The 25,391-nt window shown below is 40.8% G+C and overlaps 1 protein-coding gene across 17 annotated transcripts in view; it reads left to right on the top strand.

Annotated features, from left to right (window-relative positions):
- Window positions 1-25,391, top strand: part of ATXN2 (ataxin 2) — a 735,162-nt gene that overhangs the window by 364,957 nt on the left and 344,814 nt on the right. For all 17 annotated transcript variants that reach the window (XR_004540365.1, XM_033955181.1, XM_033955177.1 and 14 more), the window contains one exon: window positions 12,591-12,775. Coding sequence is in view for 16 of the 17 variants with exons in the window: in XM_033955181.1 (XP_033811072.1) it covers window positions 12,591-12,775 (185 nt within the window). In the remaining variant the exon portion in view is untranslated. The remainder of the gene's footprint in view (window positions 1-12,590; window positions 12,776-25,391) is intronic.

Here is a 25,391-nt window from a genome sequence, read left to right as displayed (position 1 = left end):
AGCTGGAAAAACTCCCTGTGAGAGATGATGATCCTACAGTAGTTCATGTCTTCTGGAGGGAAGAACTCCTCACAATGACTGCCAAATCCTTGGAGACATTGCCTCCCAGATTTTGTACTTGATGTCCAAGATATGTGCTGAAATGTGGGTACATGCCCAAGTTTTGTGCACAACTTAATTAACATGCCCTTAATTAGCAATAATTGGGTGCCAACAATCAATTATTGCAGTTAATTGGCATAAGTTAGGATTTGCGCGTGTATCTGGATATGTGCTATTTTGTAAGGCTCAGTGCATAACTTATAGTGTGCATATGTAAAAGTGTATGTCAGGGGCGTTGTTGTGTGTGCAATTACTGAATACTACCTCCGGCTGATGAAACCTCTACGGATGCATCCCACCATTTGTCTAGCCTTGGAAGCAGGTGGAGAAAGCTGCATCCAAGGCTAGACAAATGGTGGGATGCATCCGTAGAGGTTTCGTCAGCCGGAGGCCCGAAGTCATAATGCCCCTGTACAGATCCATGGTGAGACCTCATCTTGAATATTGTGTTCAATTCTGGAGACCACATTATCAAAAAGATGTGCGGAGATTCGAGTCGGTTCAGCGAATTACCACCAGGATGGTCTCGGGACTCAAGAACCTCCCATATGAGGAAAGACTGAATAAACTGCAACTATACTCGCTCGAGGAACGTAGAGAGAGGGGGGACAAGATTGAGACTTTTAAATATATTACGGGCCGCATCGAGGTGGAAGACGATATCTTCTTTCTTAAAGGACCTTCAACCACAAGAGGTCATCCGCTGAAAATCAAAGGTGGGCAATTTCATGGCGACACCAGGAAGTATTTCTTCACCGAAAGGGTAGTCGATCATTGGAATGAACTTCCATTGCAGGTGATTAACGCCAGCAGCATGCTCGATTTCAAAAAGAAATGGGATATGTATGTGGGATCTCTAGCCGGGTGAAGTCTGGGGGTGGGTCATTAGCGTGGGCAGACTTGATGGGCTACAGCCCTTTTCTGCCGTCATATTCTATGTTTCTACCTAAATGCATCTAAGTTGGGTGTCAGCATTTACACTAGGTTTCAGCAAGCTTACGTCTGGTGCCCAAAAGTTAGGTGCAGGATCTGAGCTAAATGCTATTCTATATAAGGAGTAAGAGAATGGGACTTGTATACTGCCTTTTTGTGGTTATTCATTCAAAGCAGTTTACATATATACAGGTACTTATTTTGTATCTGAGGCAATGGAGGATTAAGTGGCTTGCCCAGAGTCGCAAGGAGCAGCACTGGAATTCGATTCCACAACTTCAGGGTGCTGAATCAGCAGCTCTACCACTAAGAACATAATAATTACCATACTGAGACAGACCGAAAGTCCATCAAGTCCAGTATCCTGTTTCTAACAGTAAACAACCCAAGTCCTAAGTACCTAGCTAGATCCCAAGTAATAAAACAGATTTTATGTTGCTTATCTAGGAATAAGCAGTGGATTTCCCCAAGCCATCTCAATAATGGCCTTTGGACTTCTCTTTTAGGAAATTATCCAAGCCTTTTAAAAACTCTGCTTAGCTAACTGATTTCACCACATTCTCTGGCAACGAGTTCCAGAGTTTAATTACTACTTAGCTTCATTTTGGAAAGAGTAAATATCTACCCTTTCCACGCCACTCAATATTTTATAGACCTCTATCATATCACCCCTGAGCTGTATCTTCTCCCTAGCTGCTTTAGCCTTTCCTCATAGGGAAGTTATCCCAAATCTTTTATCATTTTCGTCACCCTTTTTTATACCTTTTCTAATTCTGCTATATCTTTTTTGAGATATGGCGACCAGAACTACACACAGTATTCAAGTTGCGGCCGTACCATAGAACGATACAAGGGCATTATAACATTTTCATCTTTGTTTTTCATTCCTTTCCTAATAATTCCTAACATTCTCTTTCCTTTCCTAGTCGTCACTGCACATTGAGCTGAGGGTTTCAAGGTATCCTCAACAATGACACCTAGATTCTTTTCCTGTTTAGTGACTCCTAACATAGAATTCAGCATCACATAGCTATAGTTAACATAACATAAGAACATAAGAATTGCTGCTGCTAGGTCAGACCATCTTGCCCAGCAGTCCACTCATGCGGCGGCCCTCTGGTCAAAGACCAATGCCCTGAGACTAGCCCTACCTGCGTACGTTCTGGTTCAGCAGAAACTTGTCTAACTTTGTCTTGAATCCCTGGAAGGTGTTTTCCCCTATGACAGACTCCGGAAAAGCGTTCCAGTTTTCTACCACTCTCTGGGTGAAGAACTTCCGTACGGAATCTATCTTCTTTCAATTTTAGAGAGTGCCCTCTCATTCTCCCTACCTTGGAGAGAGTGAACAACTTGTCCTTTTCCACCAAGTCTATTCCCTTCAGTACCTTGAATGTTTCAATCATGTCCCCTCTCAATCTCCTCTGTTAGAGGGAGAAGAGGCCGAATTTCTCAAATCTTTCGCTATACAGCAATTCCTCCAGCCCCTTAACCATCTTAGTTGCTCTTCTCTGGACCCTTTTGAGTAGTACCGTGTCCTTCTTCACTATCATTTTTAATTGTGGGGGAGAAGCAAGCTCTGTGGGACTCTAGGGAACCTGCCTGTTCCTCTGTCCCAAATGCATCACTTCGCACTTGCTCACATTAAATGTCATCTGCCATTTTGACGCCCAGTCTTCCAGTCTCACAAGGTCCTCTTGCAATTTTTCACAGATTATCAAAACATCTTACTATGGACTTTTCTGAGCTTCATAGCAGCCTCCGACTTTGCCCTGTAAATGTATTACAGTGAGGTCATTAATATTTAAATGAGCACTCCAAGCGATTCTCTATTATCGCTGGATGATTCCCTAACTTAGCTGTCCTACATTTGCGAGCAAAATTTTCTGACAGGTCTGAGCTGTCGTTGCCTTATTTTCAGATCAGTGCCTGAGTGATAATCAGGCATTGACAGGAAAAAAAGCTTGACAGCTCAGACCTGCCAGACAATTTTGCTGCTGCCTAGTAAATCCCCCCCCCACCTCCTCTCCCCCCCCCTCTTGACAGTGGTAAGGATGCCCACTCCCTCCCGCTGCCAAGCAACAGCCTCCTGACCAACCTCCCTGGCAGCAGGAAGGATACTCATTCCTGCCACCAAGCATTACCCCCTACACCTCCCTCTGACAGCAGGAGGGATGCCCACTTCTGCCGCCAGTAAACAGCCCCGACCCCCAAGGCCTCCGATGACCCCTATCTCCTCTTGTTTACGAAAGCCAGCCGAAGGGATGTCTATTCTCTCCGGCCCGCAGGCTTGCCTCTTCAAAATGGTGGACTTTCCTTTCCCCAATGCATCCAGGGATGCGACAGGGAGGGACCTAAGGCTCTGGCCCAGGTTGCTTAAGGCCTCTTCTGCTTCTGGAGGTGGGGCGGTGGATTGCTTGACGGTGGTGGGAGGGAGTGGGCATACCTCCTGCTGCTGGGTGGAGGTGGAGTTGCTTGACGGTGGTGGGAGGGAGTAGATATCCTTCCTGCTGATCTTTGATTTGGGGTCTTGCTATTATTTGAGGGATTATTTTACGCAGAGGCTATTCGCTATCACCAGAGATCAGCACAGGCAAATTTATTGACCCTTCACGAACTTCATTTGCATGCATGGTTTTTTAAGTATGGTTTGCCTTTTTGAAATCATTACAGTGGCCAACATTTGAGAATCTTCCCCCCCCCAGTTCTTAATCCATAATAGGACATTACCTCCTATGCCATGACTTTAAATTTCCTCAGAAGTCTTTCATGAGGTACTTAATCAAATGCCTTTTGAAATTTCAATTTCACAATATCAACTGGTTCACCTTTATCCACATCTTCATTCATCTCTTCAAAGAAATGCAGTAGATTGGTTAGGCAAGATTTCCGTTGACTAAATTCATGTTGGCTTTCTCTCATTAATCTATATTTACGTATATGTACTGTCATTTTGTTCTTTATAATTGTCTCTACCATTTTGCCCGACACTGATGTCAGATTCACCAGTCTGTAATTTCCTGGATCACCTCTGGAACCCTTTTTAAAAATTGGTGGCACGTTGCTACCCTCCAGTCTTCTGGTACTATGCTAGATTTTAAAGAAAAATTACTAATAATAGTTCTGCAAGTTCAATCTTCAATTCTATTGGTACTCTGGGATGTATACCATCTGGTCCAGGCGATTTGCTAGTGTTCAGTTTGTCAAATTGACCCATTACATCATGCAGTGTTACTGAGATTTGTATGAGTTTCTCTGATTCATCAGAATGTCCGGTAACTCCCCCATGTCTTCCTCAGTGAAGACCAAAGCTATGGCCTTATCTTTCCAGAGTGCTCCTTATATCTCTTGGTCGTCTAGTGGTCCAACCGATTCTCTTCTCGGCTTCTTGCTTTTAATATACTTAAAACAGTTTTTACTCTGTGTTGTTGCCACTCCTCACCTCATGCCCTTTATATAATAACACATAACACTGATTTGTTTCAGTGACCAGGTTTTGGCACCATTTATAGAATTCCCTGCTAAGCATTTCTGTGATCAGAGGGCATGTGTCAACTATTCTAGATATCAAGGGGGTAAATTGTGCTTTAAGGTTGGTGTACTTCAGAATCGACACCCTGATATCAGTGATTGTGTCTGTGACCTGGACAGTTCTTGACAGCATTGGGCTTTGAGGAAGCTTGTCTGAATATTCCAATGTGGCTGCTTCATCAGAGATTCTTGAGAGTTGCGAATTGGGGGTAACACTTCTAGTTTCAAATGATGTTCTTTGGTTAAGCAATGGTTCCTAGAACATCTTTCAAGGTTATGGTTGTAAAGCAGCTTTTTTTTATTGCGGGAGAATCACAGTACACTCCTATTTAGATGACTAGCTAATTTGAGCCAGCTCACAGAAAGAGAGCGAAGTGTCATTCAGAGTTCTGTATCTTCTATAGTCTCTGGGCTAGGTGATAGCCTCCTTGACTAAAGCAAACTGATTTCTGCTCAGGACCTGAGATATTTGGATATGAGATTCAACCCTAAATTGGTCTTTGTCTCGCACCAGAGACTAGTGAAACTCCATTCTGATTAGCTTTTGGACTAGGATGCTCATCAAGTGTGGGACTATATGTAGATATTTGGGATAGATGGCACTGACCATGAATTTCTGGTTCCATGGGTTTTTGCTCACATGAGTCTATTGCTGAGCCATCTGCTAATTGGTGGTTGGGAAGATGTCAGGGAGGTTGTTGCCTGGCAGTGGGAAGGCAGTTGCTTGGCAGTGGGCAGTGGCCATCCCTCCCTCTTCTGGAGGGTGTCTGGGAGGGGTGTTGCTTTGTAGTAGGAGGGATTGGCCATCTCTCCCACTTCCTGGGGGTTGCTTGATAGTGGTGGGAGGGAGTTGCCACCCCTCCTTCTGCCTGGGGGGTGGGAGTGGAGTTGTTTGATGGCAGTGGGAGGGAGTGGGCATCCCACCTGTTGCTGGAGAGGGGGTGTTGCTTGGCAGTGGAAGGGAGTAGGCATCCCTCCCTCTGCTGAGGGGGTGTTGCTTGGCGGTGGGAGGGAGTGGGCATACCTCCCGATGCCCGAGGGCGGTGGGAGTTGCTTGACGGTGGTGGGAGGAATTGGGCATCCCTCCTGCTGGGGAGGCAGGTAATGTTGCTTGGTGGCATACAGTAGGGCGGCATACAGTAGGGCATTCTTCCCACTGCTGGGGATGGGGTTGCTTGATGGCAGCAGGAGGGAGTGAGCATTCTTCCTGCCGATCTTTGATTTGGGGTCTTTTTTATTTGTGTGATTTGTTGGAACATTCTGGTAAGTTGATGTTTGGAACACTCCCAGAGCTGAGTGTTATCTGCCTTGGGTGTCCCAGGTGAGAAACAGCATGAAGTGTCTTCAAACATGCATTTGTCTTTGAGGAGTAAGCTTCCAAGCCCACAAGCAGTAGTAACAACAGAGGCAATTTTTTTCCTGTCAAAATTCAAATTTGTGACCAATGGACTTTCCTGCTTCAACACCTCAGGCTGCAGCCAATCAGGTTTGACAAATTGAAGACCTTAAAGCACATTCTGAAGAAAGTCACATCATGTTGGCTGAAACATTGGATCTGCCTACCCAGATGCAGTGAGATCCATTAAACTGCAACAATTGGATGCAAATTTGTTCACTGGGGAGAACATTGCCAGGAACAGGTAAGGCAGGGCATGTGATTTTAGACCAAAAAGTAATAGTCTATTAACTGTCTGGAATTTGAAGCAGTTAAGCAACTGCTTCAGACTTTGTCCAATTTGTATAGGAAGTACAGCAACTGTGGCTTACATCAACAACAGGGCCACCAGTTGTGCTATCATGGCACTGGAAGTGAATCTGCTATTAACATGGTGAAAAGGCATTTGCTAGCTTTCATTTGCACACATTTCTTGAATGCAGAACATCCAACTGAACTTTTTTAGTAGATATTCTCTGGATGCAGGAGAACAGGAACTGGTTTTCTGTGGACTTTTTACTCATAACAGACAAGTGGGGCAGGCTGATTGACCTTATAGTGTCAAAGATCAATGTCAATGTCCCATGCTTTAGTCAATAGAGCACGGGTCCAAAGGTCTTGGTATGTTGTTACAGTTGTGGTTTCTGGAAAAACAGTTACAGTATGTGTTTTTGTCCTTTTCAGTGTAAGGTTCAGTGCTTGAAAAGATTGTGCCTTTACCCTGGCTGGATGAGCCCAATTGCAGCCTCAGACTGACCTAGGTAACTTTGGCTTACTCTCCTAAGATCATATTCCTGTTGTCTCTCTCTTGACCACAGAGAATGAGTTATACAGTTGAGCCACCTAATTATGACCACTAGCTACCTCAGACTTTGAGGACACACAGCCAGTGAATTAGTGCACATGTTGCACGCAGACTTCATGGGTATATAAGGTGAGATGTCAACAAGTTGTCAATATAGCAATCGTGACTGTCATGGGGAAAAAAAATGCAATTTATCAGACATTGTAAAAGGCATGATCATTGGCTACAGGCCATGGGTGGCAGCATTTTGGAAACGGCAGAGTTTGTGAACTGTTTACGGGATGCTGTGGTTAAAGTGTACCATGAGTGGAACCTTTTTGATGACCTGACGTGGTAGCTGTGGGGCAGCACAAGCCAATAATGTGAGAGGTGAATGTCGGCTGCACAGTTGGTGCAGGCCGATTGGCATATTACTGTGGAGCAATTTGCCATCCAAATGAACCAGGGGGCTTCCAGATGTGTGTTCAAAATGACTGTGCAGTGAACTCTATTGTAAATGGAGCTCCAGAGCAGATGGCTGGTGACTGCACCCATGCTCATGAGGGTTCTTCGCAAAAAAAGGCTGCAAATTGCACAGGAATACCGACATTGGACTTGCACCAACTGGTAGAGGGTTGCTTTCTCTGTTGAGTCATGTTTTGAGCTCTTTCAAACAGATGGACATTGGCATGTCAGGTGTGACACCACCAAGACAAACACCCGGCAATCATTATTTGACATACACAAGCTGGTGGCGGCAGCATTATGGTCTGGGGAATGTTTTCTTGGTATGGTCTGGGTCCCTTGATGCCTCTGGAAGGCACTCAACTTATATGGGTATCTCTCCATCAATGCTGACAAGTACACCTGTACACGTTGACAGCCTTTCCTATGGACGATGGGATCTTTCAATAGGACAATACAACTTAACATATATCGCCAGAATTGTTCATGAGTGTTTCACAGAGCATGACCAAGACTTCCAGCTACTTCCATGGTCTCTGAATTTCTCAGATCTTAACCCAATCGAGAACTTTGGATCCACCTTGATTGACATGTTTGACGACTGGATCTACCACCAAGCACCTGTTAGCAACAGTTGGATGCATTGCAGTCTGCATGGCTCCAGATACCTCTAGCAAATATCCAGCATATTATTGATTCACTCCCACGGCATCTGGCTGCCGTCCATGCTGCCAGAGGCGGTTATTCTGGATATTAGCAGATGTTCATAATAATGTGATTTGACCATATATTATGCAGAAATCTCTTCCTATGTTTTACAAAAACAGGAATTGCACTCGGAACGCTTTCCTCCTTTCTTCCTAAAGCAGAGTCTGTGTTCCATTTGAATTAGGTTCTCAAACACCCTTCTTTTTGTAGAGAAGTGTAGCAAAGAGTTTGCTGCTGCATTTGTTAGATGTCCATAGGGAGCTTTCTGGTACCTGGAGTTCGTCAATGATTTTAGGAAGTCAGATTGTTGATTTGTTTTTCAGAGGTTCAGGAAGAGGTGAAGCAACTTCAAAGGATATTATATCAACCTATATGCTGAAAGGGAAACAGTATCCTATAGGTATGAGTATGCATTGAGTGGTAGCTATCTCTTGGGTTGGAATTATGTGATGACACATATAGACATTTGTAGGGCAGTGATGTGGTTGTTCCTTTGTGCATTTGTAAGGCATAAGTTTGATGTAGGAGCATGAATGGAAACTTTGTTTGGAGTGAGTTAGTTATTCAGGCAGAGATTTTTTGTCTCCCACTCGCCTTAAGTACTGATTTTGTTACATCCTACTGATTTGTTACATCCTACAGATTTTGAACTGGTCTGATAAGGTCAATAAGGAAGGTGAATTTAGGTCTTACCAGTTAATTTTATTTCCTTTATTTCTAGCAGACCAGTTCAGAGGTACTATGACAGTGTATTGATGCTCTTTATTTCTGATTCTGCTGGTTGCTTCATATCGAACAACATGTTTTCCTTTTTCAAATTGTTTGGTCTGTGGCAGTGTTCCACAAGTTCTATATGCCTTTATATTTAGAATATATACCTTCTCATTCTATAAACTTGCATGCACAATTTTACGCTTAGCATGCAAAGTTGTATCATAAGGTTTAGATTAGGACCATTTTTCTGTGTAACTTTAATAATTAGTTGCATATTGGTGTTAATTGGTGCTAATTGGCACTAATTAGCAGTTACACACCACTAATTGGGATACTGCAAATTGTGCATGCAAAATCCATAACATGTAATTGCAAGGGGGATTTGGTCTTAGATGGATATGGGTAGGTTGGGACATGTGTAGTATATATATGCTCTTGGGTTATAGAATACTATCACTTATGCGCCTAAAAGGTACGAGCATTTACACCAGCCATTGAGCTATCATATATGCTTGAATCTAAAGTTTGAATGCAACAAAAGACTTACTTCATTAGGAACTAGTCTATAAAGTGTGATCAATTAAATATATAAAATGCTCAGAGACATGAAACTCTGAAGGGAAGGCTACTAAACCTTCCTTAAAAAGAGTTCACAGTCATTGCAACTTCATAAATCCATGATCAGTTTAAGACTCTGAGAACAATTTGTAAAATTTAGAGTTCTTATATTTCTTCAAATATATTGAGAGTGATATCTTCTCTTCTTTAACAAAAAACGGCCATCACTATGTTCGTTAGATGTAATAATGTTCACTTACCTTTTGAGTTTAGCTTAAGGGGTCCCAACGTCTCTGCTTCAGGAGACCCGATGCCAGGTGTTTTAAAAGCTTAGTGCTGTAAATGTAGTAATGTTTTAAACTTCTGGATGTTCAGTCACATCTATAAGCATGAAGATTGCCAAGTTACATGTGAGTAATAATTCTTACTCACGCTATAACTACAATATTATAATTAAATTGTTTGTCAAAGAACATTGACAGGGAAACGCATGAATTCAGTATATACCGCTGCTGGATCTAAATGTTAATTCTGAAAGATTCCAACTGCCAGAAAGATGCTGTCAGCTGATTCTTATTTTAAAGCAATGGCCAGGGGAGGAAATTTCTTATGCACGTCAAAACATAATGACGTGATACGTATGAGATCAAAGCCTAAACGGCTTTAAGCAGGATAAACTGCAAAAACAATGGTTAAATCACCTCTCGATTGTAAAATACAGAGCATTAGTGAGTGAAACTAAGACGTAGTCAAAGAAACGCGACCCATTGTATTTCATTATTAAGTCCTTTCAGATGTAACGTATTAAGAAGATAGATCCACTTCTGTTCTTTCTTCCATAAGGTATGTGCCATGTTTCCTCCTCTGGTCGTAACAACTGTGTCTAAGATAGAATATTTCAGATCTGCCAAATCATGTTGCTTCTCGAGCCAATGGAAAACCAGGGGGGCTTCTTTCACGCGGGATCTGATCCTACTAATATGCTCTCCTATCCTGGTTTTTATAGGGTGGGTGGTACACCCAACCTAATAGAGATTGCATGGGCATTGAATTATATACACAACTTGTTGAGAGTTACAATCTGTAGCAGGACAGTCAAATTTATGCGCATTTACAGTGGTTAAATGCATATGTCTCAATTTAATACTGTATTCGAACATGCTACAATGCCCACAAGGGTTGTGTTCTCCTGGTGTCCTGGTGATTGGATCATATCTAAAAAACTGTGAATGTACCAGACGCTGTTTCAAATTCTGTTGTTTGGAAAATGCAAATCTGGGTAAGTCTTGGAATTCCGGATGAAACTGCATAATACCCCAGTGTTGTTTAATGACATGTTTAATCTGAAACGCTAAAGTAGAATATAGGAGTACACAAACCAGTGCTTGTTCATCTTGTTTAGGAGCAGGGTTCAATAATAAAGATCGATTGGCATATAAAGCTCTTTTATAGGCTTTTTGAATCACTGAGCAGGGATAACCCCTCTCCTGAAATCTGAGCTTCATGTCATGTCAAGCCAGTGACATGAAGCTCAGATTTCAGTGATTCAAAAAGCCTATAAAAGAGCTTTATATGCCAATCGATCTCCGAGAATCTCGGCGAGAGGGAAAATTAGAAGGCCTTGAGCATTCGCAGATGCATGCTAAAGGCCCGGCAGAGGCAGGAAGTTCTTCAGCGGCACTGGCACGTCCTGTGGGCTGCGTGCCAGATGGGGGGTAAGTTTCAAGTTGTTCGGGCGGGGGTGCCGGTTCGAGTGGGCGGGGGGGCCTTTGCGAGCGGGCAGAAGCGATGCCGATTCTCGGGGAGGGGGGGTTCTCGCAAATCGAGTCAACACTCAGTTTGCGAGACAAGTTTTGCGAGAATGTTTTGCTCGTCTTGCAAAATACTCGCAAACTGAGGTTTGACTGTATTTAATTGATCACACTTTATAGACTAGTTCCTATTGAAGTCAGTCTTTTGTTGCATTCAAAGTCCTTTTCTGGCTTCATCTCTCTTTTTTGATATATTTATAACCCTGATTTACTCATAAGGAAATGAATCTAAAGTTTGGCATGTAACTTTGGACTTGCGTGCATAATTGCCATTATAGAATGCAGTGTAATTGCTGATATAGAATTTGTGCTTAGCACTCATCATCCCAGTGCCTATCCATAGGTGACCTTTTGAGAATTGCCCCCTTTGTGGTAATTTTAAACTCCACTGAAAGGAAAAATTACCTTGTCTCCATTGATTTGTCTTTCAAAATACTGAAGATCTAAGGCTACATGATTCTTTATAAGACAGAGTTCATTGAACTCTGGTTTCTGTCTCCATCTGCTGATTGATGGACATAAACCCAAAAGTTCTGGACTGGTCTGGTAGGACTAAAAGAAGATTAACAGGTAAGACCTAAATTTTTCCTTTTCTAGATATATTTGTACTTGCCTTCATTATCTAGTGCAAAAACATTTTATGCTGGCATATTATATAACTATTTACTATCAGGAGTTCAAAACGTTCAATTCCAGTGTATAAATTATACCTATTAATACAAAAAAATCACTGATCTGTTTTGTTGTACAAATGATTCTTCTGTTCTTCAAATGTGTAAATGAATATAAGTGAATAAAAATAATATTGAAAAATGTTCTTATATTTTTATATAAGTGTTCAGTGCCCAATCTCCTGCACTGGAGCCACAGCAAGATCATTTCGGGACCATCATAACACTTATGAGTCCCTTAGTTGGTACATCTGTACTTATATCTGTCGATCTTACTATAATCACCAATGCTGGTACCTTAACTCTCTCTTGCAATCTCTACTGCATTTAAGTGACACTTATTATCGTTTTCATTCCAGCCATGGTGGTTGTACAATGTGGCTCCACAGGAATCCTCCACCTCGTGTTAATATGCGTATATAACTCTCATAGCAACTCCCCAACCCAGTTCTGAGTTTTGCCACCTAGGCTTCTTCAGGAGGAGTGTCAGCAAGAATTCAAACAAACGTTCTCCAGCAGGGTACCCCGCCCTGCTGAACTGGAAAAATAATGGCCAGCAGGGTACCCCGCCATGCTGAACCAGCAATATAATGGCCAATAAATGATTAAACTAGTTTTAACTGGATCAATGAGGATGTAAACCACTTGAAGTTATGCTACTCGGTGGTGGTCTGAAGATCCTTTAAAGTTGAAGCTTTATCATGTGGTATAATAGGGAATGACTGTTGTATGAATTGGATTTCCTTTTGTAAAGATATATAAAACAGATAGGGTTGGTAGACTGATTTAGTAAGTTCAATGATACACTTACTTATTGCAGAACCTCTGCACTTTTAAAGTACTGTAGCTTGTTATAATGAAAGAAATCTGTTACTTTTCAGAGAAAATAAATACATTCCACCTGGGCAGAGAAATCGAGATGTTATATCATGGAACAGTCATAGTGGACGACAGAATTCGCCAAGAATGGGCCAGTCAGGATTAGTACCCACACCTTCAAGAACTGGATCCCATACATCTGACTTTAGTCCTAACTCTGGAACAGACCAAAGAATAGTTAATGGAGGCAAGTACCCAGAGAAAATCTGTGGCTGCTAGTTAATGTATGATTGTAAACGTTGTATACATTTACTGTATAATCATTTGTTAAAATGTCAGATGCAGGCAACTACATAAAGGAAAACTAACTGTTGGGTTTGGTTTGTGATATGCAGAATGCATGTTAATAGAACTGTGCAACTTTAGTCTACAGTGTGAAGAAAATGCAGTAAGAAGCTTTAATTTATTCAGAACATTAAAAAGACACGAAGACTTCCAAAATTGGTTATTGTAATGGTGTCTGAACTCAGGTTTAAAAAAAAAATCTTAATAGAGCATTGTTTGATTCTTATATGAAGTAATATTTGAAGTCTCAGTTAGTATAAATAAAAGATATACTCTTCAGAGTATGATAAAATAATCACATTTGCATCAGTGATGCAGCAGCAGTTTGGCCTGCTATTTATGTATTGTATCCCAGTATGCTTTAAAAAGATAAAAAGAAGGAAAACTCAGCAGTGAATAAAGGATGACAAAGCTGTATGGGATACTAGGGAGTGTTAGACATTTATTTCAGGGAAGAGAGCAATTACTCTTGAATACCAATGTAAATACAATGTAGATTGACTGGTATCTGATATGGGAGTTAAATTACATCACAGGTGACAATGTTGGATAAATACCTCATCATCTCTATGGCTATAATGGTGGTATGGCTGTTAGTTAAGGCTGTAGAAGAAAGAGGAAAACCAGGAATAGATGGCTGGAACATGGGGAGGAGTGTGTATAGATTGGAATAGAATCTTTAATGTCATGCAAGATTTGCTTTCTCTAGAAATTTCCACTTCAGATGAATGCTCTTCAGTTTTTGTGCTGTTTTGTAACTAATGTTCAACCACAGCAGTTTGTAAATGGGTTGTCAATAAAAGTAAAGCAATTTCACAAACTGATTCAGTAGTTTTTCTTGGGTCAAAGGTAAAGTATTTTTCATAGTTTAGTATGGCATATTTTCAGTAGTGAAGTACTGCAGTGAATTCTGTATTGTCCCATGAAAATATTGTACCCAGAGACATAGAATGAAGGGAATCCTTTTAAAACTAGAGCCTTTATTTTTTTAAACCTCTAGTGAATAATTTGTAATTGAAACTCTGTGGCAAGAAGATCTGGCCAGTATATAGTATAGGTAAGTAACTTGTACCTTTAACAGCATGAAACACTGTCCATAAATCATACTAACTTGGTTAGGAAGCAATTTTACATTGTTCCTGGATATATAGTAGTGATGTTTAGCTTGCAATACATCAGTATTCTAACAATTGAAATCTATACAGCAGCTTTAATCCAGTTGGGATCCCAACGTGCTGTGTAATTTATTCCTTCTATAGTATGCATATATCCATGTCTGGGTGCAAAATATGGATTGCAATTTAAGTGCCCCATCACTTTCACAATTGCTGAAGAGAAGAAGGAGAAATCATAATTACCGTCATAAACCAGTGGCAGTTGTGGGCAAGTAGGACTTCAACTGACATTATCTCTCAGGAGCTCCTTTGATTCCTAACATTTACAAAAAAAACTGTACTTTCTCATTTGGAGGGTAATTTTATAAATCATATTTTTTTAAACACTCTTTTCAGTGGGGCATTCAATAATTTGTCTACCTGTGTATGAAAGAAAGTAGCAGACATGTTGAAACAAGTTTGTTTGTGTTGTGACATGTCTCAAGATTATGCATGCAGTGCGAGTCTAACATTCCAAGAGACAGGCTGTCAGGAGAGTCCTCGTGCAAATCAAGTAAGAAACTGCTAGATTTGGAGCACAGTTCAGTGATAAAATTTCTCACAAAAGAAGGGATAAAGCCAAAGGACATGATGGACCTCTGGTCTGACCCAGCAGAGGCACTGCTTATGTTCTTATTTTGAGTCTGCCCCATCATCCTACAAAATAAAATTTTGGAGCAAGCAGTTTTAAGTGGGGTAGAGAGTCCACGTGCAAGCAAGACGAGGCTTTAATTTTGTCAGATGGTCATTTCAGCAGAATTCATGAAAAGTTGGGCATGTGTAAGATGGGCAAGATGGTTCCAAGAATGCTGAAGCCTTGTCAGAAGGCCATGATTCTCCTGTGCTGTTAGGAGAACTTGGAGATGCTCCGTGAAGACCAAATGAATTTTTTCCATTATTTGGTGACTGAAGATGAGACTTGATTCTATCACAGAGATCCTGAGTCCAAAATGGAGTCAATGCAGTGGATGCGCAAGTCATCCCCCCCCCCCCCAAAAAAAAAGAAACAACCCAAAACAAAACAAAAAAACCTTCAAGACAGAAAAATATGCAGGTAAAGTCATAGGATGATGAAAGACTTTTGCTTCTGGAGTTCATGCCACACAAGTCAACTAAAGCTGGGGAGAGTTACGCCAACACAATGATTGTTTTGTGGGAGTCAATCAAGGAGAAAAGTTGAAGAAAATTCACAGCAGTTGTGCTTCTGCTTCACAACAATGCACAAGAATGTGTGTTTCAGCAGCTGAACCATCCATCCTACAGTCCTGACCTGGCTCCCTTGGATTATTTCCTTTTCAGAGTTTTGAACAGTGTTTTTCAAGTGATGAAGCCATCAAGGAAGCTGTGACATCCTGATTTGAAAGTCAAACAGAAGAATTAGTTTCAAAAGGGTTAAAGACATTGCAGGAAAAGTGGATGAAGTGTATGGAGCTATCTGGGAGACTATATTGAAAAATAAAGCAAAATGTTTTTGAAAACGCATGCCTTTCCTACTGAGATTAATTATTGAATGCCCTCGTAGCATGGGCAGTGTCAATGATGGAGCCCTGCCTAGCAAATACTGGAAGCTTTTGATTTGCTCAGCTATGTGTGTATTCCACTTCCTACCTGTCACTGTTGTATGGGATCATGTCCTCTTTGTCTTTTCACAGAGCAATCAGTCGTTCATCATAAGAGCTCAAGGCAAGATATTTTCTCTCCTCTTTATTCTAGATATTGCAAGTTTTTCTCATGTAGTCCTGTTACTGTTGTGTGGTACTTTTTCCTAATAGTTTCTTAGATTTTCAAATGTTTTCAAGTTTTGTTTATTTTTTGCTCTCAGCACATTGTAGGCCTCTGTTGAAGACCTTGGGCTCTTGGTCAGGGGTGTCTTTGGATTTGATTTTGTTGTGGCTATTTTTCTAGATAAGATCCAGAGAAAATCCTTCATTAGGTATAAGAAGCATACCTAATGCAACAGGACTTTTTTTCTCATGGATACCTATAATTGGTGGCTGAAATGACTAGGGTATGATCATTGTAAGTGTTTGTTTCCATAAGTCCTGGAGCTGTGTAGGTTGCTGGGAATATGGCAGCATTGTGTATGCATTGTTAACTTTCAACATCAAGTATCAATAGACACCATTTGAATAGGTTATTGTTAGTCTTGGCCAGTGGGGGGGAGGGGGGAGAAAGAAATACAACCAGTTCTTGAGACTCATGCACTGAGTGAAAATTAAGGGTCTCAGGGTCAGTATTTGCCACAACATTGTCTCATTTCCATCGTGGAAGGAAGCTTTACTAATTAGTTAGTATCTCAAAGCCCTCGCCCAAATCAAGCTTTATTAATTTGTTAGGGTCTCAATGCCCTTGTCCAAGGCTTGGCACCCATGTCATTAGGATGAGACAGATACAGTAGATTCTTTCAACCCAGTCCTTGTGGCACACCCAGCGAGTCAGGGTTTTCAGGATATCTCCATTGAATTCAATCTGTTTTATTCCTTTGAAATCTTGCCAAGTACTTGTGATCTGGATTGGCCACTGATGGAAACAAGATACTGGGCTTGATGGAACTTCGGTTTGTCTTGGTATTGCAACTCTTAAGTTCTTATATCCTGAAAAACCCAACTAGCTAGGTATACCCTGAGGACTGGGTTGAAAATCTTTGAGGTAGAGGCTCAGACTTCTTTATTTTTCAGGAGCTGCCTCTGAGCATGCTTTGGATTATGAACCAGAGCTATTCTCTGAAGAAGATTCCAATGTCTTGTTTTCAGAACCTCTCTCAGTTTTGTGCAGGAATTAGCGGAAGTCATTTATTTAAGTTAGAGAAAAACCCATGGCAGAAGCACTGGACATTCTCCAGTTGTTCACCTCCCCCCCCCCCCAAACACTGTGACAAAATCCTAAAGGACATACAGATGCGAATGTGGGAGATTCTTTCTTTACAACACTCTTAAGGATGACTATATACTGAGTACAGAAGACTCCCTGATTAATGGAGCAACTGCTGCTTCACCATTCATCGGTGGTTGAATCCACCGTCAAAAGGGCCAAAAGTCCCAAGACTTCTTTCCTTAGTGCAACTGGGAAGAGAAAGTTAGATATTAGAATCTTTTGAAAAATAGTTTTTTTCCAGAAATTGTGCTAGCTTTCTTCTTATCAGCTTTTTATGGGCAGTATTGGAGAGTTTGCAAACCTTTTCCCTTGGGATAAAGCTGAGCAACTCCATTCACTAGTGAGTAAGTGGAAGAAATATGTAAAATTCATTCATTCAGTTTTCTATACCATTCTTCCAGGGGAGCTCCAAATGGTTTACATTAATTTTTCAGATACTCGAGCAATTTTTCCTCTCTGTCCCAGCAGGCTCATAATCTATCTAATGTACCTGCGGGGATTGTGACTTGCCCAGGATCACAGGGAGCAATATAGGTTTTAACCCACAACCTTAGGATGTTAAGGCTGTAGCTTTAACCAATGCACCATACATCTATGACTTTTTTGACGCAATATGAAGAGCTTCTACTATGAGAATTGATGCACAGAGTCTCTCCTAACTCCATGTTCAGACATAAGATATGCTGTGCAAGAAAGCTTGCTGACATGACATGCCGTGGAAAGAATGTCTTAAGAAATATAAGGTATAGGAGATTGCACAATTGATACTGTTAAGATACTCTCCTAGCCCATTCTGACCTGGTTTCTTTTTCCAGTAAAGTAGAGGGCAAAGGAGCTCCTATTACTAAAATGGTTAGGGTTCTTCAGCATGGAAAAGAGATGGCTGAGGGGAGATATGATTGAAGTCTACAAAATCCTGAGTGGAGTAGAATGGGTACAAGTGGATCAATTTTTCAGTCCGTCAAAAATTACAAAGACTGGGAGCACTCGATGAAATTACAGGGAAATACTTTTAAAACCAATAGGAGGAAATTTTTTCACTCAGAGAATAGTTAAGCTCTGCAATGCATTGCCCAGAGGTTGTGGTAAAAGCGGATAGCATAGCTGGTTTTTAGAAAGGTTTGGACAAAAGTCCATAGTCTCTTATTGAGAAAGACATGTGGGAAGCCACTGCTTGCCATGTATCAGTAGCATGGAATATTGCTACTCCTTGGGTTTTGACCTGGATTGACCACCGTAAGAATGGGCTACTGGGCTTAATGGACCATTGGTCTGACCCAGTAAGGCTACTCTTATGTTCTTAAGGACATAAGTACCCTTGCTCTCATCTTAGAAAGAAGGACCAGAAGCCTGAGCAGCTCCACAGCCATGGATGGGATTTTGACTGCTTCCAAAAGAATATAACCAGTATTCCAGTATCCATACTGGATAACCTTGCAGTAGGAGGGAAACTACATTTTTTTTTTCAAACCATTAATCTCTTACATTTGATGAGGGGGTTCTGAACAACTATTTGAAGCACATCCAGATTGCACTTAACAGCATCATGGTCAAACTATCAGCATCAGGAAGTACTTACCAAAGAGCTCTCTTCCCTCTTAGGTGCCACTGTGGTCAAACCTGTTCCATCAAAGGAAAGAGAATAAGGATTTTATTCCGAACATTTCCTGATCACAAAAAAGAGGAGGGTGGAGAGTCTATCCCTTCTTAGACCTAAGGGCATTAAACAAGTTTCTAGTGAGGTAAACATTCAGGATGATTTCTCTGGATATCCTAATTCCCTTTGTTCAAAATGAAAGATAGTTAACTGGACTTGAAGGATACTCAAAATTATACAGCACAAATCCTAGTCACAAGACGTATCTCAGATTCATCATAGGAAAACGTACTGTCTTTTGGCCTTTCATCAGCTTCTTGAGTTTTCACAAAATTACTTGTGATCATTACATATCTGTGTACAGACTAGGGGTTCATATGGAACAGTTGATTGGTAACATTTTCTGTTTGCACAGAGACAGAAGCTGTAACCGGAGCAGCAGCTCTGGTGACGACATGTTTCCCAGCCATACTTGGTTGCAGGAGTACTTACACCTGGAAGAAAAAAAGAAAGAGCAGAAAAATCCTATCAAAGCAATTCCCTGTTCTGGTTGGCATCGACTTCCTTGATGCACAGTAAGCGTCAAAGCGAGGATGACTTTTCTCCTTTCATACAGATGATGTCTCCTTTTAGGCATGCCTTGACATCAAGGTTTCTCACGTCACACCAACTGGTACATTAGACTGTTTCTGTGCCATTGTCTTTCCTGGTACTTGTACTGACACTCCAGGAGGAGATCTGGGCTTTGCTCTGGCAGGATCTTTCAGGGCTATTGCAGCCCTGCCCGAGTATGCATTGGAGTGTCTATCGAGGATGAGTTACACACACCTTGACTTTGAGCGTTAACCTTGACACGGACCCACTTCACGCATGCATCATCATCATCAGTGGAGAAACTATCCTTCAATGCATCAGCATGCTGATTGACGTGCCTTGATCCACATTCAACACACTCCATGACACACATTTTCTGATTCACCTAATAGTGAGTATTTTGAGGAGTCTGACTTGGATATTTCCAACCACTCAGATGAAGACCTGTCAGAGTATTCAGCAGAATAATCCTATAGTATGCCTTCAGATCCTTCCCCTCTTCCTCAATGACACATAAGGCTTTATAAGGCAGATTGGACAAAGACACATGAGAAGAGACTGGAAGACCTGAATATGTATACTCTAGAGAAGAGGAGGGACAGGGGAGATATGATAGCGACACTTAAGTACTTGAAAGGTATTAATATAGAAACAAATCTTTTCCAGAGTATGGAAAATGGTAAATCTAGAGGATGGAGAGTTGTGGTTGTAGGGTGGTAGACTTAGGAGTAATTTTAGGAAGTTCTTTTACTCAGAAAAGGTGGTGGATGCCTGGAATTCCCTCCCGAAAGAGGTGGTGGAGATGCAAATTGTGACGGAATTCAAAAAAGCATGTAATGAACACAGAGGATCTCTAATTAGAAAATGAATGGTATAAAACAGACTAAGGTTGGTTTAGGGCATGGTCTGTGTCCCGTATATGGCAATTCAGTTTAGAATGGACTGGGGAGGACTTTGATGGAAGCTCTAGTTATTTGGAATGTTAGGACAGTTCTGGACAGACTTTCCGGTCTGTATCCCACAAACAAAAGGATGGTTAGGATAGGCTAGTGTAAGCTTCAACAGGAACTCCGGTAGTGAGAACATAAAGATGGCACTGGGCAGACTTTTATGGTCTGTGGCCCAGATATATTAAAACAAAACAATTTAACCATGAATGCATAATGTGTGTGACTATTGGGCAGACTGGATGGACCATAAATGTCTTTATCTGCTGTCATTTACTATGTTGCTATGTATATGTAAGGCCATTACTATGTATATGTAAGCTCTGCCTGTCAAAACAGCACAAAAAAACAAATTCTCACCAAAGGCAAAATAGACCCCACACTATTCTTGACTAAAGTCAATGAACATCTAAAACAAAGCACAAATAACGTTACAGATATGATTGGCAGCTAGAAAACTACCATATGTACTAGACTATATTGTACCACTGAGCCTACACATGACTTACTTCATCAAACACACACCTTGGTACACAGAATCCTTAAATAGACAAGCAAGCCTGCTGATGCCTTGAAAGACAATGGAAAAAGAGTCAGTCACCCAACCACAGATCACAGTCGAAGATGGCAATTAACATATACAAATACCATGAGGCAGAAACAAACAAACAAAAAAGTTATTGTGCAACAGAAATAGAAGATAAAATTTTCAATACCAGGAAACTCTTCCAAATAATGTGTACCATAACAGGTCCCCCAGCACAAGGACTATCTAACACAATCGCCCAACCAAGCAGATTATTTCTTAGATAAAATAAAAAAAGTTCAGGAAGATATAATGGATCACAATTCTCCTAAATGCCACTCTCCTTAATGGCTACCTTCCACACCAAATAGATTTACAGTTCAACACAGCATAGAACTTTTACTTATTGTATTAACAATTTACACTAAGAATATCCTGTGTAAAGACCTACAAGCGATCTTCAGTTTGACATATTGGCAGCCTTCAACTCAGTTGATCAGTGGCATAGTAAAGGAGGGGCAAGGGGGGGTCCGCCCCATGCGCCATGTTGGTGGGGGCGCTGGCACCCCTCCTCTCTGCCCCCTCCACCTCTTCCCACTCCTCCCCTCACCAAGTGCGCACCCTCCATTCCCCTGTACCTCTTATTGTTCGCCTTCATGAACAACAACTTCATTTATGTTCCTGACGTCCCTTCTGGGTGCTGTGCACTTCTGGGTGTGTGATGTTAGAGGGACAGCCACCGGGGTTGCAAGGAGCACGAAGTTGTTACTTGTGGCAGTGAACAACTAGAGGTACGGGGGAAGGGAAGGGGGTGCGCGTGCAGCAGTGGGGATCGGGAAGGAGCAAGGGGGTGGAGATGGGGGAAGGGAAGGCTCTCATATTACATCACTGCTGTTGATCATGATCTACTACTAATAAATCTCAGTGAAATTGGAATAGGAGATCCAGTATTAGACTGGTTTAACTCATTCCTGACCAACATAGTATACATAGTATGGAAAACTAAAACCTTTTCCATAAGTTGGAAGTCATTCTTTGGTGTTCCTCAAGGCTCTCTGCTTTCCCCAATCTTATTCAACCTTTTCTTGAGCTCCCCTGGAAGCATCAAATTTGAAAATGAAGAACACTTACTAATCTGTGCAGATGACATCTTCTTACTTATACAATTGGATCCAACTTCTTTGAACATTTCAGAGAAAATTTCAGATGGAATAAACAAAATCTCTCACTGGGCCACCCCCAACAAACAAATTTAATACAACCAAAACAAAACTTCTCTCGTTCCGAGCTGCCCAACAAACAATCCCTAATTCTATAACCTTACCATCTAGAACCAACCTCCAAATACACAATACTTCCAAAGTACTAGGAGTTACACATGATTCCACTCTTTGTTATGCACCACAAATCTCCAACCTATGGGAAAAAAAAACCTTTCTATACCATGAAATGCTTGAAGCTCATCAGGCTCTTCAACACTATGCAATTCTAGTTCACATGCTCATCCTATCGCATCTAGACTACTGCAACTCTTTATACACAGATATCGGCACCAAACAATTACACACAGTACAACTGATTCAAAACACAGCAATAAGATTGATCTTCAGACTTAGGAAATTTGATGCACTTTTTGAATATTACTACTGGTTATTTGTGACATCCATAATCTCTTTTAAAATATCCTGTATCCCATTTCAAGTATGTAACACCAACTCAACAGAGGTGTTAACTCTCATATTCTTGGAACTCCACTTTGTATCAACCAGAATAGCCAGTACCACGCAGATGATTCTACCCTCACCCAAAGGAATCAAATATAAGTGTATCTTTAAATCATTATTCACCTATGTCGTCATTAAAACATGGACTAGTCTGTCGCATCAGACAAGAACCCTGCTCCTAAAATTAAAAAAAAAATTGAAATAATTTCTATACCTCAACTGTCAGAATTATCCACACAACAGCATTCTTCTTTTGCACAAATGACTATATCGATTAGAGGATATTACTGATTTAATGGTATTATGTTAAACAACAGTCTCTTCTCAATATCTTGTATAATACTACATTGTAAGAAACTAGTTAAATCTAGAAGTTAAGGACAAAGTCCCTTGTTTTATAACAAAGTCCCTTGCTTGGTTTATCAATGATTAACTGTTCTCTGTAGGCTCCTAATGCTCTATATGATTGAAGTCTACAAAATCCTGAGTGGAGTAGAATGGGTACAAGTAGATTGATTTTTTGCTCCATCAAAAATTACAAAGAGTAGGGGACACTCGATGAAGTTACACGGAAATACTTTTAAAACCAATAGGAGGAAATTTATTTTCACTTAGAGAATAGTTAAGCTCTAGAATGCGTTGCCAGAGGATGTGGTAAGAGCAGATAGAGTAGCTGGTTTTAAGAAAGGTTTGGACTAGTTCCCAGAGGAAAAGTCCATAGTTGGTTATTGAGAAAAACAAGGGGGAAGCCACTGCTTGCCGTGCATTGGTAGCAAGGAATATTGCTACACCTTGGGTTTTGGCCGGGTACTAATAACCTAGACTGGCCATTGTGAGAACAGGCTACTGGGCTTGATGGACCATTGGTCTGACCCAGTAAGGCTATTCTTATCTTCTTACATGTAATGGGTCAATTTGACAAATTGAACAGTAGCAAATCGCCTGGACCGGATGGAATACATCCTAGAGCAGGGGTCTCAAAGTCCCTCCTTGAGTGGTGCAATCCAGTCGGGTTTTTAGGATTTCCCCAATGAGATCTATGTGCATGCACTGCTTTCAGTGCATATTCATTGGGGAAATCCTGAAAACCCGACTGGATTGCGGCCCTCAAGGAGGGACTTTGAGATTCCTGTCCTAGAGTAATGATAGAATTGAAAAATGAACTTGCAGAGCTATTGTTATTAATATGTAATGTTTCTTTAAAATCCAGCATAGTAGCTGAAGAATGGAGGGTGGCCAATATGACACCGATGTTTTAAAAGGGTTCCATAGGTGATCCGGGAAATTATATATTGATGAATCTGATGTCGATGCCAGGCAAAACGGCAGAGACTATTATAAGGAGCAAAATAACAATATATACATAAGCATGGATAATTGAGAGAAAACCAGCATGGATTTAGTCAAGGGAAATCTTACCTCTTCAATCTACTGCATTTCTTTGAAGAGGTAAATGAACACATGGATAAAGGTGAATCAGTTGATAGTGTGTATTTGGATTTTCAAAAGGCATTTGACTACCTCATGAAACAGTTCTGAGAAAATGTAAAAAGTCATGGCATAGGAGGTAATGTCCTATGATGGATTAAGAACTAGGGGGAAGATAATAGAGTACCGTAGGTTTAAATGGTCAATATTCACAATAGAGAATAAATAGTAAATAGTGGGGTTCTCAATTAGAGAATAGAGAATGTAAATAGTAGAATGTAAATAGTGGGGTTCTCAATTACCAAGTGAAAAACTACAAACTGAACACCCCAAGGATACCGAATAAACAAATCTTCCAAAGCCCCTAGAACAACTTACTATCCTACCTCCTAAACAATTGCCCTCGTTTACTTCAGCTCTCAGACATACAGGTTTGTTTGAGAAGGAGAAAAAAGCCTCACCCTCTGACCTGTTGCTAACGCTTCTGTATGCGATCAGGTTTTCAACTTGGGAGATACCTCATTGCCATAAAAAGCCTCCTCCTATCCAAACCCAGCTGTTATGAGCAAATTAAATATTACATAAATATATGTGCTGTGTTTATCTTATCAAATGTCACAGTCCTCTACATATGCTAAATGCAAACTACGACTGTTCAATGTTCGTGCTAACAATAAGCTCTTTAGCAGTTCAATGTTCAATATTCTGTACTTAGATTGTAGGCTTGTTCACTTATCTTATGGCGTTTTTATCAAGAGTCCCAAGAAAAACCATTTGACCAAAGCCAGTAATCTTTTCTGCTCATGAAATGGCCACAGCCGATAATCATTTTCTACTTATGAAACTCCATTCAGCCAAAGCCAACAGCCAAAGCCTTCTCTCTGTGCGCTCATTGTGAATATGTATCAGACTCTAAAAAATGATCTGCTTTACACCAAGTTTTACAGGAAAAGGATGAGTTTAGAACCACTTTTTTTTCTTCCTAAGGTGGTGTTGGATTTCCACCTTAATAAGTCTATTGTCCTTCCAATATTTTTTCCAGGATTCATGCCTACAAAGGTGAACTTGTACTGCACAAATTGGATTTCAAAAGAACCTTGGCTTTTTATTTAGAGTGGACTTAGATGTGATATCTCTTCCTGCTTTTCGTTCTTTTGGCTTAAATATATAGGGGCTATCATCAACAAACAACCTAATTGGCTAGCAGGCTGCATTTCCTTTGATTATACCCAGGCATACTTGGTTCTAGAGTGACATGTCAGAGCTATGGTGGGCATTTGTAGCTCACTTGAGATCATTTCAATAGAGGAAATTTCCAAAGTTCAAAATGGACATCTGTTCATATAATCACAAATCCACTGCTGATTTGATTAAAGGTTTAGCAGTTAGTCTTACAGAATCTCTTTGGAGGTTAGGATCCAACTTCATCCCTTTTATGCCCATTTTTTTCTGTTCAGACTTCTGTTCAGGAAAAAAAAATGCTAATTGCTACCAAAATCATTGATATATTCCTTTTGTAGTGCTTTGTATATTAATTCTACTGTTTTTTTTTCTCTGTGGAAGATAGTCTGTAGCTAGAGAGTCCTATGCTGTGAAGACTTGCTACCTCTTCCAAAACTTGTATTTTGTTCTAGAAACATAGCAACGCAATGGCAGATAAAGGCCAAATGGCCC

This window comes from Geotrypetes seraphini, chromosome 8 (genome assembly GCF_902459505.1).
Source record: "Geotrypetes seraphini chromosome 8, aGeoSer1.1, whole genome shotgun sequence".
Classification (NCBI taxonomy): Eukaryota; Metazoa; Chordata; class Amphibia; order Gymnophiona; family Dermophiidae; genus Geotrypetes; species Geotrypetes seraphini.
Note: the sequence above shows the minus strand (reverse complement) of the source record. Positions and strands in the feature narration are given on the sequence as shown.